Source organism: Eptatretus burgeri, chromosome 7 (genome assembly GCF_056783735.1).
Source record: "Eptatretus burgeri isolate ZD-2024b chromosome 7, Ebu_testis_v1, whole genome shotgun sequence".
In the NCBI taxonomy this organism is placed as follows: Eukaryota; Metazoa; Chordata; class Myxini; order Myxiniformes; family Myxinidae; genus Eptatretus; species Eptatretus burgeri.
In genome coordinates this window covers 99163599-99182172 of record NC_140967.1, presented here as the reverse complement: position 1 = coordinate 99182172, position 18574 = coordinate 99163599, and the positions used below count along the sequence as shown (strand labels likewise).

General features: G+C 45.8%; 1 protein-coding gene across 23 annotated transcripts in view; it reads left to right on the top strand.

Moving 5' to 3' along the window:
• The window catches only part of LOC147023891 (signal-induced proliferation-associated 1-like protein 2), a 389701-nt gene that overhangs the window by 218876 nt on the left and 152251 nt on the right, over window positions 1–18574 (top strand). For all 23 annotated transcript variants that reach the window (XM_085889827.1, XM_085889829.1, XM_085889825.1 and 20 more), the window contains one exon: window positions 259–1930. In XM_085889827.1, the coding sequence (XP_085745953.1) occupies window positions 571–1930 (1360 nt within the window). In that variant the 5' untranslated portion in view covers window positions 259–570. The remainder of the gene's footprint in view (window positions 1–258; window positions 1931–18574) is intronic.

The window sequence follows — 18574 nt, the reverse complement described above, 5'->3', positions numbered from 1 at the left end:
TAAAGTTTCTTTTTCGATTTGAGACCCAGCTTTTGCTGAGCTTACGTACCTTTATGTAAGGTTTGGAGCAAATGCATTGTTTAATTCCTTAAACGATGTGTTTTGATGTCCTTCAACAAAATGATTCACGCTTCCATCCATTTATAAAATATGATCATTTCATGTTCATTCGCCTTACCATTGAGTTTCTGTGTTCATGTCTCTTCTGCTGATGGATTTTTACACATGCCTAATATTTATTTTTCTTCTTTTATACAGGAAGGTTGAAGAACTTGCAAATGATTTGCACGAAAGGAAGTTCCCAACGTTGCTGAGAGATCTCCGCGTGTCTCGGGTGGCTGGTGAACGTGGTCCTTACGTGAGCTGCCATGTGAAAATGTGAGGCCCTTGCAGATTCGAGGAGGTGTGGAGGTTGCTGTGACACTGTGATGCTTCGGCAAAAAGTAGTATTCAAACTGTTGTCGGCGAACGTGGAAATTTTGCGGAGGGCTCCTCATTCAGCGGCTTTTGTTGAACCACGCAGTGCCAAAGGAATGAGTCGTGGTGCTCAAGTTAAGACGCACAAATGTCATGGCTGGTGTTAAACCTGTTGGAATGGGGGAGAAGGTTGGGCCAGAGCATAGGCCAATGGCAGGGTCGAGCAGAGATGGCCGAGGAGCTGGGCGAATGGATGAGCACAATCCACGTCATGTGCGGCTGCAGAATGGTGGTGTGGCAGGCAATGCCAAAGCAGAGGGTTCGACACACCTGAATGGAGCACCGGCTGTTCCACGAATGGGCGTTCGGGCCCGTGTGTCTGAGTGGCCACCCAAGAAAGAACCCTGCGAGGAAGGAGGATGGTCAGGCCGAGACGGGCCAAAGCCTCATGACGGTATGGTATTGGTCAGCCGTCCTTTTCAACCTGCTGCCTCTCCAGTAGAAACTCGAGGTGTGGCAAGGATGAAGGAGAAAGAGGATACTTCAATGCAGAAACCAGCTCGTCGACAACGTAGTAACAGTGATGCTATGCTGCCTGACTCTGAAGTGGCCGCTTTGGTAGCCACAGCTACTGGCAGTGGTCCGACAACCTTGCACCGCGAGTATGGTAGCACCAGCTCCATTGACAAGCAGGGCAACATCAGTGGAGATGGCTTTGGAGCCCTGCTTCATAGCTACAGTGGTCATGATGAGCAGGATGGAGACTCTCCAGTTGTCTCAAATGTAACAGCCAGGGTTGATTGGCCTTTGTGCACGACTGAATTGGACAAGGGTCCTGTGCCATCAGTGAAAGAACATGAGAAATTGCTCAAGCGGCGGTCTCGCTCTGACACAGGTGATAACTCAATTTTCCGCAAGCTTCGAAGTAAGATGGACAGTGATGCAGCATCGGAGAAGTCGGATGTCGAGGACGGCAGGGCAGATGAAACGCCTTGGGTATGCCAGAAATGCTTTGCACATTACGATGTGCAGAGCATCCTGTTTGACTTGCGACGTGTTGCTAGCAGTCGGCACCAGCTTGGCAAGAGGGTCAACACGACGACCGGCGCCTCTGCAGCGTCACAAGCCCCTCGCTCTTCATCTTCACCTTCGGGGAGCATCGAGGATCTTAATGGGCGCGATTTTCCCGAGATGGATTCGGGAGACGGTAAAAGCAACGAGTTGTTGCTAGCCTGCCCATACTTCCGTAATGAAATCGGCGGAGAGGGTGAGCGACACATCGGGTTGACAAGGAATTGCACAACAGCTTTGTCAGGTGGAACCGCTGGGGGTTCTGTGCCTGAGACGCCATCCTCAGAGTGGTCCTTGAGCTCACACTGCACAAATGCGGGTGTCTCGGTGCTCGAGGTACCCCGAGAGAGCCAGACTCTGCACTGTGAGAAGGTGAAGCGCTACATCATTGAGCACATAGATCTTGGCGCCTACTACTACCACAAGTTCTTCCATGGCAAAGGTTGGTTTACAATCTTCTTGTTAAACCTTTTCTTCGATCAAGAGCTCAACTTCTTTCTTTCTTTTCCTGCTTTTCATAAGCTGCATTTCTAATGTCGAAAAAATAATTCACTTTTGACATTCATGTTCACCTTCAATATGTTTTTCTTTAATTTATCTTCTCCGATAGCTTGGGATGCAAGGACACTGTTGCAGTTAATTGTCCTTTGACTTGCGTGTAGTTTGTGTGTTGTGGTCGTCATGGATTATGCGCAGTTGCTGTTGTCAATATGACTTTCGGCTTTACACGAATGTTTTTGGTCACTGCCTGCGACTTATCAAGTCGAATGTGCCCGGTCCTGTTGGATCTCGGAAGCGAAGGAAAGTCGAGCGCAGTTGGCACTTGAATGGGCCGCTCTTGTAGACATAAGGACAGCAGGATTGTTTATTTGACAGTGTACTTGACCATAATCGTTCTGGTCCTGAATATATTCCACTGTGGAGTGAAATCCAACTGAAACTGCTGTCGTGGTGCAGTGAGAAATGAGAGGGAGTGCTGCATCACGGAGCAGTCCTTCAGTATGACATGAAGACGATTTGTTCGTTTTATTTTTCATTTTTTTTATCATAATTCCAGCAATCTCTGTGTGTCTGTCTGTCTGTGACCGCTGTTTCTCGACAACCACTGGTCCGATCTAATTGAAACTTGCCAGGTATATTGCTGGGAACCTGAGTATGTGCCTTTTCAAGGTTTGATATTAATCGGACAAGTGGTTCCCAAGTTATGGTCATTTATTTACCAACCAATGACAGAACACGTTGCTGCGTAGGCGTGGCCGTTGGGGAAGAGATCCTCAGTTACCAATAACAGGACATGTTGCTTGGCGGTTTGCACCCACAGTATCTATCTTCTATCTATCTATAATTCCAGCAATCTCTGTTTGTTTGCCTTTTCAATGTTTGAAATTAATCGGACAAGTGTTTCCCAAGTTATGGCCAAGTTAGAGCACGTTCCCCATGAAGGGTTACAACGTACGGACTTCCGGATAGTGATGACTTACTGTATTCTAATAATTTCTCGATTTCTTATGTGCATTTATAGATAAATACAATGCTCCAATCAAGTCGTCGTTTACGAGAACAAAGGAACGGCCTGTGTGGTTGTTGTTTCTGACACGCGGTTTGAAGGGTTTTTTTTTTTTGCACGTACAGCCGCGTACATATGGCCACGCACGTACGGGCACGCGAGAGCGAAGGAACGGTCTGTGTTGTTGTTTCTGGCACGCGGTTTGAAAGTTTATTGTTTTTTTTTGCACGTACGGCCATGCACATATGGACACGCACAAGTTTTTTTTTATCCCCCGCCGCGTGGTGGAAGGGGGATATTGTTGTCACCCAGGTCGTCCGGCTGTCCGTCCGTCCGTCCGGGCGTCAACATTTATAGCTGTGAGTGCGATAACTCATAAACTGTTTGCCATATCGATTTGAAATTTGAGTCACACATGTACCACCTGAAAAGGAAGAACCCTATTGATTTTGGGCGTGGCCGGATCCAAGATGGCCGACTGGGGCGGCCATCTTGAAAAAATGTTTTTTGTAATAAATGGAAAACCGCTTATCTGATTTCAATTATTTTTGGTTACTACGTTCCTCACCCCTGGGGAACTTTTTCGAGATGATGACCAAATGGTGTCTTGTTTCCAATTCACCTCCCTCATTATATGGAATATGTATGACCTTTTTAATTCAATGTCGGGGGATTCCCCATCTCTGATGGTATATTTTTATAAAGCCACCAAGTAACTCGCCAGACCAATTGTAATATATTATTCTCCAGCAACATTATGTTGAAATCTAAGCCCTCGATGACTCACAAGGTGAGAGGTTGTGTATTCGGCAGTTGAGGATAAATTAAGTTAGTTCTTTTTTACCAACCGCATTAAAATAATTTTAACAGTGTAACTACTAGAATAAATGCATGCAGACATTTATTAGATTCGCTATACATGCTAGATATCCCTTATTGTCGGGTTTTCCGTCTGTCTGTCTGTCTGTGTGTATGTGTATCTGCAACGCGAAGCTCCACAGCACGAACCAGCGTACCGTTTTCGATGAAACCTTGCCAACATGTGGAATATATACTGGGAATATGCGCGTTTGAATTTCGTTGCCTAGCAACCACCCATTGCTGTGCAGCGTCCGAAAAACCGTGTACAGTATTTTCAATACTTGTCCTTCAGTTTTGAATGTAGTGAAACGAGACTTGGGAATTAAACACTTTGAGATATTTAGAAAATTTTACTCGAGCCGATTTTTGATTGAGGTTTTATTTTTCAAATGGTAGTCCTTCAAAAATAGGGTGTCTATTTACCGTCATTTTTTATGAGGAGTGCCAGTTGGCAAAATACGCAATAGGAAAAACCTTGCCAGACAGAGGAACAATTGTATGTGAACCAATACGTCTTGGCAATGAATCTTCGTCGATGGATCGGTCAGAATGAAAAGCATCGTATCCAGCACTTCGTTCATTGCGAATCCCTCGTCGCCAACCGGCTTGTCAAATATTAACCTAGTTAATGGATGAGCGAGTACATTAATTTGTGAAGACATCTTTTGAGGCACCATTTTTTTTGTCCACCACTGCCTGTTGACGCTTGTGAAATATCGCAAGACAAAAATCGCACGTCGGCTTTTCATACGTATATAAAATGTGAAAAACAATCGCTCGGGAGTTGGAAGATGAGGGCATGAAAGGAAAGCGCCATCAAGATGTGGGAGTGCGGGACCAGTGATGGAGCGGAATAATCCTCATTGTGCATGCAACCTGTGGCTCCTGGTTTGCGTCATTGCTGGGAACATGGCTGTGCTGCTGATGCAGGTTTTGCTTTGTTTTGGTATCCATTGTTGAGGCTCGTATGAGAGCTAACACACAACGCACAGCAAGGGGGGCATGAGACAAGAGGGGCGGGAGAGGGAAGGACAAAACAGTGGGGAAGAGACATTAGATCTGTTTAAGGGAGAGGGATGGGGCGGGGAACATGGGGAATACAAGATGGACATTACAGGGACTTTCAGGAAGGAAAGCAGGGAATTTGAAGGAGGTGGGTTTGGGTGGATTAACGGGGGTATAAAAGATCGAGGATTTGGATGGGGGAAGATAAGAGGTGGTGGTGAACAGCTGTTTTGAAGGCCTGGAGGGAAGAATGGGATTGAACAGAGTGAGGGAGTTTATTCCAAAGGTGGGAAAAAAAGAGGAATGAAAGAGTGAAGGTGAGCAGTGATTCGTGATTTTAGTAGTTTTACCAGAAGGGGGTTGTTGGCGGACCTTGAGCGTCTTGTGGAAATATGGGGGGGGGGGACATATCGCAGACAGAGCAGGGGTGGAGGGAGCGAGACCAGAGAGGAGATGGAAGAAGACAGAAAGACCACCGACCTGCCTGCGGGGAGAGAGTGAGAGGCCCAAAGACTCAGCCTCATCGCGGGAGATACCAATGATCCGAAATGCCTTGGTTTCTACAGCGTGAAGCCGAGAAAGGTGAGAGGCGGGAGCACCAGCCCAGAGGGGAGAGCAGTACTCCATCAGGCTTTTGAGGAAAGCTTTGCATGTGGTCAGGAGCTCAGGTGGGCCGAGGAAGGACTTTGCACGACGGAGGATTCCCAGTCGGCGACTGGCTTTGTCGGCCATGTTTGAAATGTGGCTTTCTCAGGAAAGATTGTGGCAGATCGTGAGACCCAGAAGCTTGAATGAAAGGACTTCTTCCAGAGGATTGTTGAGAAAGTAGATGGGGGGGGGTTCTAAACGGTCCTTTTGAGAGACTTTTTCCAAGGGAAATTTTTTTCGAAGTTTTTTTTCATTCATTTCATGCTTTTTAATTTTTAGAAGGGGAGAGAGGTTGGAAGAGAAATTTGTAATTTGTTCGTGGAAATTTGGCACAGCTCGCCTACTCTTCGTGAACTACACCCTGGGGTCTTTAACGTCCAACAGTTAATGCTACTAGACGGGACACCCATTTAACATCAATTTGAAGGATGGCACACACATTGATGATCTGCCGAAATGCAAAACACCAGGATGACAGCATATAGCTGGGTTGAGATTCAAACCCAGGCTCGACGGCTCAGAGGCGAGTGTGCATACCTCTTGTCGAGGACGTCCTGCCAGCCAATGAGCGGCGTTCAACTTGTAAAGCGCCTTCACAAGTACTTAAGCGTTGCAACTCACTTGTTCTGATTTCGTCACAAGGTTGAAGGTCTTGTGGCACATCATATGGTTTTGGCTCTAAGGCTTGACTCGATTTTCGCTTGTGTGGAAGTAAAAATTCTGTGCCGTCACTCGGATTCTCGATGGTGTGGAAGTTTCGGCTCGAAGGTATCTTACGTACCACCACGCTTGACAAATGTTTATTGGCGACAGTCGTGGCAGGAATTTTTAAATTTTCCTAGAATCCTGGCAATAGCTCTCCTTCTCTTTGTCGAAATATAAGATGTGATCTCTAATAGTCACAGACTAATGCTAGCAGACTTATCCCCAGCTCAACGGGTAGATGGCACACAGGCAAAAACAACACCTGGCTAAATAAGCACCAACCCCCATCCCGTCAGGACTTCGATAATGACCTAATGTTATACTGTATTTTTTTTTTTTTTGAAGTTTGCCTCCTCCTTCCTCCTCGTATTCGTGCAAGATCTACACAGTAGTCAGTGATCAATCATGCGCATTGGCATAGCAATTTATATGATCTGCATTAAAAAAAAAACATCCGGCGTTCTCCGTTAAGGGATTGAGAGGGCATCGAGTGCCTCACACATGAATTCAGCTCATTGTGCAAAAAAAATTGGAATAGTTTGACACATTTCCACTTCAAAAGTTGAACTTTGAGGTATTCGTTATTGTTGGATTTGTAAAAACCCACAAAAAGATATGATTGTCTTGCACTTTATTATTGATGTTTTGAACTCCACTTTTTATGTTTGTGTGTGTATATATATATAAATAGATATATATGGTACACAAGAGATTTTGCTGAGAAAAAGGTCTCAAAATTGAAATGTCAAGAGAAAATACCATTGTTAATAAAAGGGGAGGAGGTGGTGATGGGGTGGTGGGGAGTGGGTATAAACTGAAAGTGGCAGAACAGAATGTTCGTTGGGTGGTCGCTAGACGACCGTTATTCTCAGGTTTTCCATCTGTCTGTTTGTATGTAATGGACGGCTCTGCAGGCCAGAGGAGTCAACCGATTTTGATGAAACTTGACTGGTTGGTTCATACCAGGATCTAGTTGTATGCTTTTGACCACCGTTGCTATGGACGCCACCGTTGCCTCGCATCGGGACTTTGAAATTTTTGAAAAAATCCGAAATATATTTATATATATATATATTTTTGTTTTTCGAAAATCAAAAATCGGCTTCCGCGCTTTTATGCGCACTATAATCAACCTCTTTGTCAAAAAATTTCAGCCCGATCCGTCAAAAACTGTATGACTAGTATGCAATTATATAGCGACCACCCATGTCGCCTACCGGCTTGTGTGCTTGTTTGTTTGTTTTGTTTTTGTTTTTGGATCTGCCATTTTAACTGTGGCACGCTATGTTTTGGCAGAAACCAGGCAGTGTTCCAAATTTCAGATGGATGCGTCCATGTGCAGTATTCCAAGTTCGAGATGGATACGTCCGTGCGAGTAGACTCGTTCTGTATCTCTAATTGCTCCAATTATAAATGCGCAAAACAATTACAGTCCATCATATTTGGAGATATAATTTGTTATATTCTTTACATTTCCAAATGGCACGTTTTGGTCTTGGCAGGTATTGTTTTATTTATTTATTTATTTGTTCATTTTCACGCCGTGCTCCTGAACGTCCGATTTAAGCTCGGTTGGAAAGCGTCTTGACGTGAGCCTGGATCCCTTAGGAAATAAACGAAATTATTTTCAACATTGTGGGATTAAGGGAAGTTTTCTTTCTTTCCAGACTTTACAGATGTGCCATACCTCTTGCCAGTTGGTGGATTCGTGCTTCCGTGTCCTCAAATTGGTTTTGGTTTGTATTTTAATGGGTTGTCGTTCATATAGCCCCCAACCCCCTTCCGTCTACAAACAATCACATGATATGAGCCATGGCTGTTCATGGGAAGTTTCAGACATCTGGTCATTTTTTAGAAACATTAATATTTTCTTGCCTGTAGAATTATTTATTTCCCGTTTTTTAAATTTTATTTATTTATTTTTTCCACTTCCCCTTGGAATGTCTGAATAATAATGTGCTCATCTTCATCACCCAAAATTTGCAGCTGTTCCTGAGTTCTGCTTTGCTCTCTTAATTTTGTGCAATTAGATTAACACATCCAATTTAAGAGAAACTGAATATCTTGGTTACTGTTCTACTCATCATTAAGCCGTCAAGTCTCTGTTTGATCCACAATAGTCACTGAAGACTGCCGTTCTGATGACGTGTTGGGAGAAGATGTGCTGCATCTTGGAGCAGGTCATCCGTTATATCGGAGATGTCTTCTTGTCTGCATTCAAGATGTAGGAATTGGGGATTCAACTGTTCACATACTCCCCAAAATGAAGTGCATTATAGCCAGTTTCAGCAATGACAAAGGGTTACCACTCGCTCGTTGTGCAAATATTCGGAGACCACAAGTACAATGTTCTCCCGAGTACTCTGGATCTGTGCATGCGTGTTTTAGGAAAACCAAGAATTGTCTGTGAAGTGCGAGGGTGGGAACATTTTACTGCCTGGAGGCAGTGATATCCTGAAAATGATCAAAGAAACCACCTTCCACTCGTCCCATGGTGCTTGCAGCCGTACCCATGGACGATTAACGCCTCTGGAGGAGAGGACGTTCATCATCCGATTAAAAACTCGGACAGTTGTGGAGAATGTTTTTGGACGTTTCAAATTTTAAGTAACCTCATGGACTTTGACCTGGAAAGCATGAAACTGTCGGCTCGAGTGAGCCGTGCGCTTTAATAACATTTGTGAGATGCAGGGTGACCTCTGTTGGAATGAGGTCGAAGGATGCAGCGCCTGGGTTCCGTGGGATGCGTAAAGTTGCAAGCAGATGGCGAGTGGACTCTCATGGCGAGTAGTTTGCCTAGTAGTTAACTTGTATCAACAAATATTCGCCTTTTATCGAAGTGCATACCTTGATAAACACCGGATGGTTCACACCATGTGTCCTACCTCGGTGCACTCAAAATCTTCATCAATTCATCAAACTTTGTCAATTCCAATCCAATCCATTGGGACCATACTCTGTGCGGAGCGTCGGTGCTGCCGAAGCAGTCTCCTGGGCTATTGGACACAATCCTGGACGGGTCACCACCGATGCAGGATACTCGAACGGCTCAATCATCCCAGAAAGCTGGTGCTCATTTTGCCGACCTCAGAAGGATGACAGGCTGAGTCAACCCCACCTGGTATTAATTCAACGTCCAAGTGGGATTTGAATTCAGGATCATAGGAGCTCAAGCCCACCACCATAACCATTAAGCCAACACCAGGCATCTCACTACCAAAGACGTCACAAAATGAACTAGAACGCCACTCGGTAGAGCGCATACCTCTGCCAGGCTCAACGGTTTACGTTTTGTAACCCAATGAAAGGTCAGATCTGCATCCGGACCTCAACCATAATCGAATCGGTTTTTGCTTGTCGCATAACAAACTCATCGACCAAGTTGTTTTTTTGTCGCAACTCGTCCATAACTTTTTGAGATATCGTTTTTGGCCGATCTCTCGATGGTGACGAATCACTTAAAATCAACTCTCGTATCCAGAAGCAGACCCGGATGTTCACCGAATCAATTTGTCCTCGTCACACACCCAACCTGTCCATCAAGTTTTGTCCGAATCCGTCCATAACTACTCCCAGGCAGGCAGACGAGCAGGGATAAAAAAAAACATAACCACCGCCCACCTTTGGTGGTGGAGGTAATAAGCCACAAAAGAGAAAAAATTACAAAATGTTGTAACATTTGTAATAGAAGCAAAAAAACTACAAACGCAAAGCACAACCCTCCCCACGCATAATGCACCTGGAAGTGTTTGGTATCAGATCCTCGGTTTAAAATGAAGCCAGTGACACCATTAATGGCATCGCGTTGGAAAGGCTCCAACACGAACCGGGTAAACAGAGAAGCGGTGCAGTACAAATGGTCTATTACAGTTGTGGCCTTCATTAACGGTGATGCAGAAATGCGTGCCAGATCTTAATATACCCTCTCGAGGGACTTCCAATCTCTCGCAAGGCTCGATGGACCGAGCAGACCGTTGGTTTATGTCATGGCCGGTGTAGTTTGGGGGACCACGACGACGCCGATTGTCGCACGCCTTTGCGTCGTGAAGGCAACGTGCCGCGTGCGACGGGTTTTAAACAACATTTGGAGAATTGCATTTGATTGGACATCTTTTACCCAGTTAACTCTCCAGATGCGTCCTCCATTGTCACGGGGGCACGAATGCACCCGGCATTTCCGTATGTGCAACTGCAAAAGCCTTTCAGCCATTCTTTGCCTTGCTGGTCTTGTTGTCGCAGGAGGTCCTTGAGACGATGTATTCAAATCTGTGTAATCCTTGATTGACTAACCCTGCAGTTGATAATTTGCACAGAACCTTTCGAGAGTCGTTGACCCCTTCCTTTGATTTTTAGAACACCTTTTTGTGTTTTTTATACTTGTCACAGGGCAGGTATGATGGCATCGATGGTACGATGGTACGATGGTGCGCACACTCACCTCTTAGCTGTCTATAGCCTATGCTTGAATCCCGACCCAGCTATAAACTGCCATCCCGGTGTTTCATAGGCAGGGAGATTCATCAATGCGTGCGCCATCCCTCAGATGGATGTTAAACTGGGCGTCCCATCTGCCGGCACTAGTTGGTGGGCGTTAAAGATCCCAAGGTGTCCTTCACGAAGAGTCCGAGAGCCATCACCGGCACCTTGAACAAATGACAAGTTCCTGCCCTAACTACTGCTGGGAAGGCGACGGCAAGCCACCCAGCATAATCCTTGCCGAGAAACTGTTTCGGCATCCCCGACGCTCTGTAACATAGTATGGTGAATCAGTATGGTGAATTGAGGACGATTGATACGGAGGTGGAGTAGTGACGCCATTGGACTGGTGTTCCAGATGTCATGCAAGTACAAATCCAATGAAAAGGCAGCCTGCAGGATGGTTTCTGTTTGTAGAAACCAAACCCGTCTTAGGAAGATGTCATGGTTGGACTGTTGGATCACTAACCCTCTTCGGAAAAGGCTTCTGATATACCCGTCCCACCTGGTCTGGTTTACCTGCCGTGCAAATACACACATCGTAGCTGACTCCGAATTCCCCGGAGCAGCTTGAGAATGCATCTTGTGCACATTGCACCATTTCCCCAAATCCCCATAATCGAATCGAAGGCACAAGTGTACGCCGGCTAACCGTAAAAGGGGGCACGGTGCTTCGTGCTCGATGACGCCGTAACCTGCGGGAAGTTTATCGACACGGAATGCACGGCCGATTGCGAATTGCCATCCGGCACGACAAAATGAGCGCAAGTGCAAGAATGTTTCGTGCCGTGTGCGTGTTCAATTCCGGTGTGACGTTTTCACTACTTCAGTGGAAGAGCCTCGAAACTTCAGCGACGACGTTGAGAAAGCTTGATGTGCACCGCTGCAGAAAATGTGCGTTCCGAGGTGATTTGCATCAGCTTGGTGTTTGCCTGACTTGTTGATAAATGACTCCTTCAACACGACTGTGCACACACAAACTCTTTCATCTTCCGCAGATGTTTTCGCCAATTGGAACTGGGAATATTAAGTGGTTTATGAAGCTGGTGGTGGGGGGAGACGGGTACTGTGCGTCTCATAGGAGGGGACCTCTCAGGTTGCATCCAAAGGAGTTGATAAATTAGTCTGAGGGCAAGCCTGGTGTTGGCTCAGTGGTTAGGGTGGTGGCTTGGGATCCTGGGGTCCTGCGTTCAAGCCCCGTCGGCTGCTGAATTAATACACCCGGGGGTTGACTCAGCCTGTCATCCTTCGGAGGTCGGCGAAATGAGTACCAGTTCCAGTGTGTGTACTGGTAGAGTGGCACTGCATCAGCGACACAGTTGTGCTTCAAGAAATGATAGCTACCCTGGCAGCGCTGCCATACGACCACCACCAGTCTGAGGTCGGTTGCAAATCTGCACTTTGGCACGGGCCATTTATACCGTGGATGTATCTGATATTTAATTTTTTTTGCTGCTGTGATGCCAATGAGATCTGCACAAACCTTTCACTTACCCTGTATTGGCCATCGGTTATGGACGTTTCTTGGAGCGTGGCTGTGCCCCTCGACCTGTACACTGGTGCTCATTTCGCCGGCCTCGGAAGGATGACAGGCTGAGTCGACCCTACCTGGTGTTAATTCAGCAGCCAACGGGGCTCGAACTCAGGACTCTAGGATCCCAAGCCAGTCACCCTAACAACTAAGCCAACACCAGGCTTGTTTCTTGATGACAATGCCTCTCGAAGGTTATGAACTGTTGCCTTTGCCGGTTTTCTTCTTGTGCAGCAGCTGTGGAGAGAGAGAGAGAGAGAGAGAGAGAGAGAGAGAGAGAGAGAGAGAGAGAGAGAGAGAGAGAGAGAGAGAGAGAGAGAGAGAGAGAGAGAGAGAGAGAGACAGACAGACAGACAGACAGACAGACAGACAGACAGACAGACAGACAGACAGACACGGACGGACAGTATTGTTATGTCTGGCTTCCTTCTTGGGACTACGGTGCAGAAATTGGTCTTTACTTTGATTAAAGATCCCACGGTGTCCTTCGCAAAGAGGAGGCAAGCTGTTGCCAGCACCCTGAACAAATTCCAAATTCCTGCCCTGACTATTTCTAGGAAGACGATGACAAACTACCCAGTGTAACCCTTTCCGAGTAACTGCTTCGGCAGTACCGGACATGCCTTTGGCTTGGGAAGAACACCAGAATCCGAATACAATGATGCAGTCTGGGATGTTTCCATGCAACAATATAAATTGCATCCAAAATGAATTTGGACGGAGTGGATGAAGTGTCGTTTGTTCTCAGTGTGGCCTTGTTGTACGGAGAGCTTGTCCTTTCGGTATTCAAGATTTATGACTCTCTTCTAACCCCTGTTGTTCCCTCTGAATTGTACATGGTATTTCAGGTTTGACTGTTTATCATTTGGCTGCATGATCGTCTACCGACTTCATCATTGCGAATAACACGGCCTGCACGGGGTTAACGGTCATGTTGATGTCTGTTTGACCTTGTTTATCGCGTAAGCAGTTTCTCAGGGAGGGAGTGTTCGTTGAAGGGTGAATGGCTTTGCGATACCAGGGTTTTGAATTCGGCTTGGTCAACGCGAGCACTCTTTGGTCTTTCCGAGCAAACGTCGGCGTGTTGGACAACCTTGCTCGAAGCAACTTTCCCTGCCTCATTGTGCTCTTCTTGGAAAGCGATCCACAGCAGAATCAGTGAATACGTTTAAATTGGAATTAGGTGTCACAAAGCATTGGGAATATAGGGGTTCGTGGATAGTGGCACGACTGCGGTGCATCTTAAGGCCCGGTCACACCTTGACGTTTTAGCCAACATATGCTGATTTTTTAATTTGTTTTCTAAAACGCTGGCACACGTTGAATACGTTATGGGTAAGTTTTGATAACATTGAGAGCACGCTGAAAAACACTGCCATACGTCGTTGTACGTTGGCTTTAAACGTTGTACTTTTTGGTTGTTCTCAAATTTTTTCATGCTTGAAATTTCACGACGTATGCCGGCGTATGACTCACACGTTCCGCTACGCTGGCCACAAGTTGTTTGCACGGTCTGCGATCGTTGACAGACGTCAACACATGCTACTTGTAAGTTAATCATAAGTTGAGACACGCCGAGGTAATGTTTAGCGCACCCGAAACTTATTTGTAACCTATGATTAACGTGTTGTTGGCACGTTACGCGATCGTTGCCACACATCGACAGACGTTACTTTTAAGTTACTCATAGGCTGAAAGACGTCGGTATAATGGATCGTCCTTGCGTCAGCGTCCACGGCCAGGACACTTATTTGCAGCATTCTTCAAACTTTTCTTCGGCATGACGAGGATGTTCACACTTCGATGTCGAGCTTGGCTATGATTCCAATTGTCCATTGGCAGCGTCTATTTAAAATAGTCGAGTTTGAGCGTTTTAACACGTTCAGAAGAAACGCTTCGAATTTCAAAACCCCAGCATCAAAAAACAAAGGTGAGTGACAGCAATTTAAATCGTTCATTGTAAACAATGAAAATAGTTGAGTGGTACCGTTTAAAAGTCGTTGAGTGTAAAAAAAAAATCCAATTGTTGAGCGCAAGCGTCTACTTTCAATAGTGGAGATGCAGCCATTTAAATCGTTGAGTGGCAGCCTATGAATAACAAACCCCACGTCACCGGCAAAGATAAACTGCCGCACGATATGGATAAGTTAGGCTATCGTTGGGCATAGTTTGTGAATGCCGGCTTCACGATAATTATTCATTGGTATATCGTATCTACAAGTAATCAAAGCGCTCTATGCACATTATTAGTTCATTGTGCATTTGTCCAACCCATTATGAATAGACCTCAATCGTAAAAACAAGCTATAGCTCATTGTTGAAAAAGCCCCATAAAAAATTAGCCGCGAAGAACTTCGAACAATGGTGAAAAGATGTCTCCTACCCGTGGACACGCAGACGCAAGGACGATCCATCATAACCCACACCCTCCCCCTCACACTCACCTACTACTGCCAACATGAACAAACTACTACTAATACTAATACTAATACTGATACTGATACTGATACTGTTACTGCTGACATGGATATCGACTCAAAAAGGACTCGAAAACACTGTTGGGTTCCCCTTTTATGAGCAGCATTTTTATATACCAATTCCCAAAACCGCTGGGAACACGTCTTTATATGGCAGTTGTAAGCTAGAAACACGTAATTTTTTTTTTTTGTCGACCGGAAGACGTCATTGGAATACGTCTACATACGTCGATGTGTGTTGGGACTACGTAAAGAATTGGTTCAAAGCACGTCAAACACAAGTTAGAAATGAGTTTCGCGTAAAAAAGACATTACTGCGACGTGTTTCGACTTATGAGTAGCTTATAAGTAGCCTTTGTGGACGTGTGTAAGCGTCCACATATCGTGTGTACAACCTATCCCCATCGCATGCGGAACGTGTGTCATACGCCGGGTACGTCCAAAAATTTTGAACATGTTTAAAATTTCTTGACGTACTCTACTTACTACGACGTATGATAGCGTACTTTAGCGTTGTACTCACGTATACCAAACTTACTCATACCGTATTTGACGTGCCCCAACGTTTTAGACACATTTTTCTTCGGTCGGCATACGCTGGCAAGATCGCCAAGGTGTGACCGCGATGTTGTCACTTCCATTTCTACGGCAGTTATGATTCGAATCGTTGTGCGTCAGCCTTTTAATAGGCTACGTCACGACATCGTCGGCGATGCGTGCAACGCGCTATGCCTAAGTTAGACTATCGTTGGGCATCGGTTGTGTAGGCCGACAACAGGTTCAGCATTCGTTGGTATAAGTTATCTATAACACAACGAAATGTTCTGTGTCTGTTACCAATGCGTTATACATCAGACCAAGTCGCTATGAATACGTCCGAATCTTTAAAAAAACATCAAAAGTTCAACGTAAGCCAGCTATTTAGATACATTTTAATACGTTGCCATTGCTGGCTAAAACGTCAAGGTGTGACCGGGCCTTTAGGTTTGGTTGGGTGGTTGGGTTGTTGGGTACATGTGTTGTGATGTCTGTGAGAAGGTTTCATCACAGAGTGAATGTGCTGTCATTGTTCATTCCTCACCCTGTAACTGTCTTCATACCTACCTCTCTAACCCTAAGTGTTTGTGTGTGTGTGTGTGTGTGTGTGTGTGTGTGTGTGTGTGTGTGTGTGTGTCACATGTCACCCTGGTGATGTTTATACACCTGCTTCACTGTTCTCCTCTCCATCCCCCTCTCCCACACTTTCAGATAATTTGAGTTCATACAGTAACAGATTGGGAAGCCTGGTGTTGGCTTAGTGGTTCGGGTGGCGGCTTGGGATCCCAGGGTCCTGATTTCAATACCCGTTGGCTGCTGAATTAACACCAGGGGGTTGACTCAGCCTGTCATCCTTCTGAGGTCGGCGAAATGAGTGCCAGTGTACTGGTCCCGGTGTATGCCCTGGTTAGAATAGGTGTACCATATCCCTGTGTGTCGGAAGAGGCAACCAGGGTTGGCGTCAGGAAGGGCATCCGGCCATAAAAAAAACATTGCCTCAAGAAAAAGCCAAACCTCTGCACAGCAGGGAAAAATGGCTGTAAAAACGGTCATTTATACAGTAACAGATTGGATCAGTATGCTGCTGATGCAGTAAACGCTTGATACGCCAAATGCCCTTCGTGTGCGTTAACTTTCCTTGTCCAAGTCATTTTATTTGAGGATTTTTCACTCGGACGGCAAGCTTGTGTGCCACAAGCAAACTTTTCCTGCTTTTTGAAGTTGTTCATATTGCATTTTATTTTTTATCATTCATTTATTGTTTTACTCTACCGGGCGTAGTGGCATGCGCCTGTAATCCGGCTACTCGGAGGCTTGGGTTGGAGGATCGCTTGAGGACGGGAACTCTGCGCTGGGCCGCGCTATGAGAGGGTGTAGGGCAGCCCGGAATCTTGGCGAAACCCAATCCTTATCCCTGTGTCGTAAGAGGCGATCAGGGTTGCGTCCAGAAGGGCATCCGGCGTAAAACCTGTGCCAAATCAGTATGCGGATCATAACGGATGATCTGCTGTGGCGACCACTAATGGGAGCAGCCGAAAGATGAACAACATTTTTTGTTTTACTCTGAAGCTGCACGTAGACCTGGAGCAAGTTGGCCAACTTGATTCCATCTCTGGATCATGACGGTGATATCTCTGTGCTGATGGCTCGGTATGTTGTTGTTGGCAGTGTGCGTACTAATTATATAAACGTGAAATTTATTTTATTTTTGGAGTGAAGGAGAAGATCATGTTTAATCAACAAGCGTCACACTGGATCTGTTTGTGCCGGCGTCATTTACTATATGTCTCTCCCCAACTTCCCCCTCTACCACCCACCCTCCACACTGGGAACATTTCCACTGACGCTTACTATGGTAGATTTCTCCCCTTTTTTCTGATTTATCTTTGGCTGATCGATGTCCGCTTTCCAGTTTCCTGGTTGCTGTTGCTTCTCTTGATCCTCCGAGTGATCCGTTTCCAAAAAAAATCGAAATAAATAATCGTTCTGGATTTGTCTGTGCTGCTGTCGATTTTGTTCTCTGTGTCGAATGTATTGCGTGCTAACTCCCGGACATCCTTCCAGACTCTGTCGATCTTGCATCTCGGGCTCGGATTGTTTTGGGCCGACCCGTTTCTTTGCGACTGTTTTCCATGCCCACTCATGTCTCCATCCCACGTCCCAATATTCACCACTCTCACCATAATTACTTGCGTATACCTTCCGTTTTTACGTAATAATTTTAAGAAACAACAACAAAAAAACTTTAACTAACTTGCATTTTGTTTATCTATCTCACTTTCTGTTGACCGTGTTCGACAGGCCCTGCCTGCTTACCCAAGTCCAGATAAATATTGCCGCTTATTATAAACTATTCTTCATTCTTCTTCGTCCTCCCCTCTCACTCCATCAAGGTAAACCTTTTAAAACTGGCTGCTGGCAGGATGACCTCGAGGTACGAACACTCACCTCCCATCTCAGCTGTTGAACACGGGTTTGAATCCTGACCCAGCTATAAACTCTCATTCCGGTGTTTCACGGGCAGGGTGATTAATCAATTGCGGGTGCCGTCCCTCGGATGGACATTGAACCGGCGTTCCATCTGCTGACAATAGTTGGTGGACGTTAAAGATCCCATGGTGTTCTTCGCGAAGAGTAGGTGAGCTATCGCGAACACTCTGAACAAATTCTAAATTGCTGCCCTAACCTACAGGGGGCATTGCATTAGTGGCGCAGCCATGCTCCCAGCAATGATGCAAAGCAGCAGCCACAGGCGGTGCACAAAATTAATGAATGAACATTTTTAAACGGCAATTAAAAGATGTTAAATCTTCCCACATACTTGCTTCCAAACACCTTTCTCCCATTTGGCTCTCCATACTCCCCTTCGCCCCATCACCGGATCACTCGCAAGCTCGTGTCTCAACCACCATCTTGTCCACATACGCTGTCTTTCTTCGTGCTGTTAATCATCATTGTCATCCCGATCCTGACGTCTGTCTTCATCTCTCAGTCCTCAGAATCCGTAAATCCATCCCTCGTACTGTTTGTGGAAATACGGTGACAAACTCTCGTGCGTCTCCCCCCCACCCCAACGCACGATTTCAACTGTCACCATGCCAATTGGCTGGACTCGATCAGCATTGCAGCAAAGGACTTCTGTGACTTCATGGGTCTCGCCCAATCAATGAACTGACTTGGATTTCTCCCAATGGCACGTCCTTCTTTCTGGACTGCGTAATGACGATTTTTTTTTCTAATGTCCCCTGTTCCTCTTCAGCTCCGATAGGTTCATCTGATCATGTGCTTGTGAGGGTCAACATCTCTCTGGCTGTTGTCAGACAACTGTCTTAGCTCTGC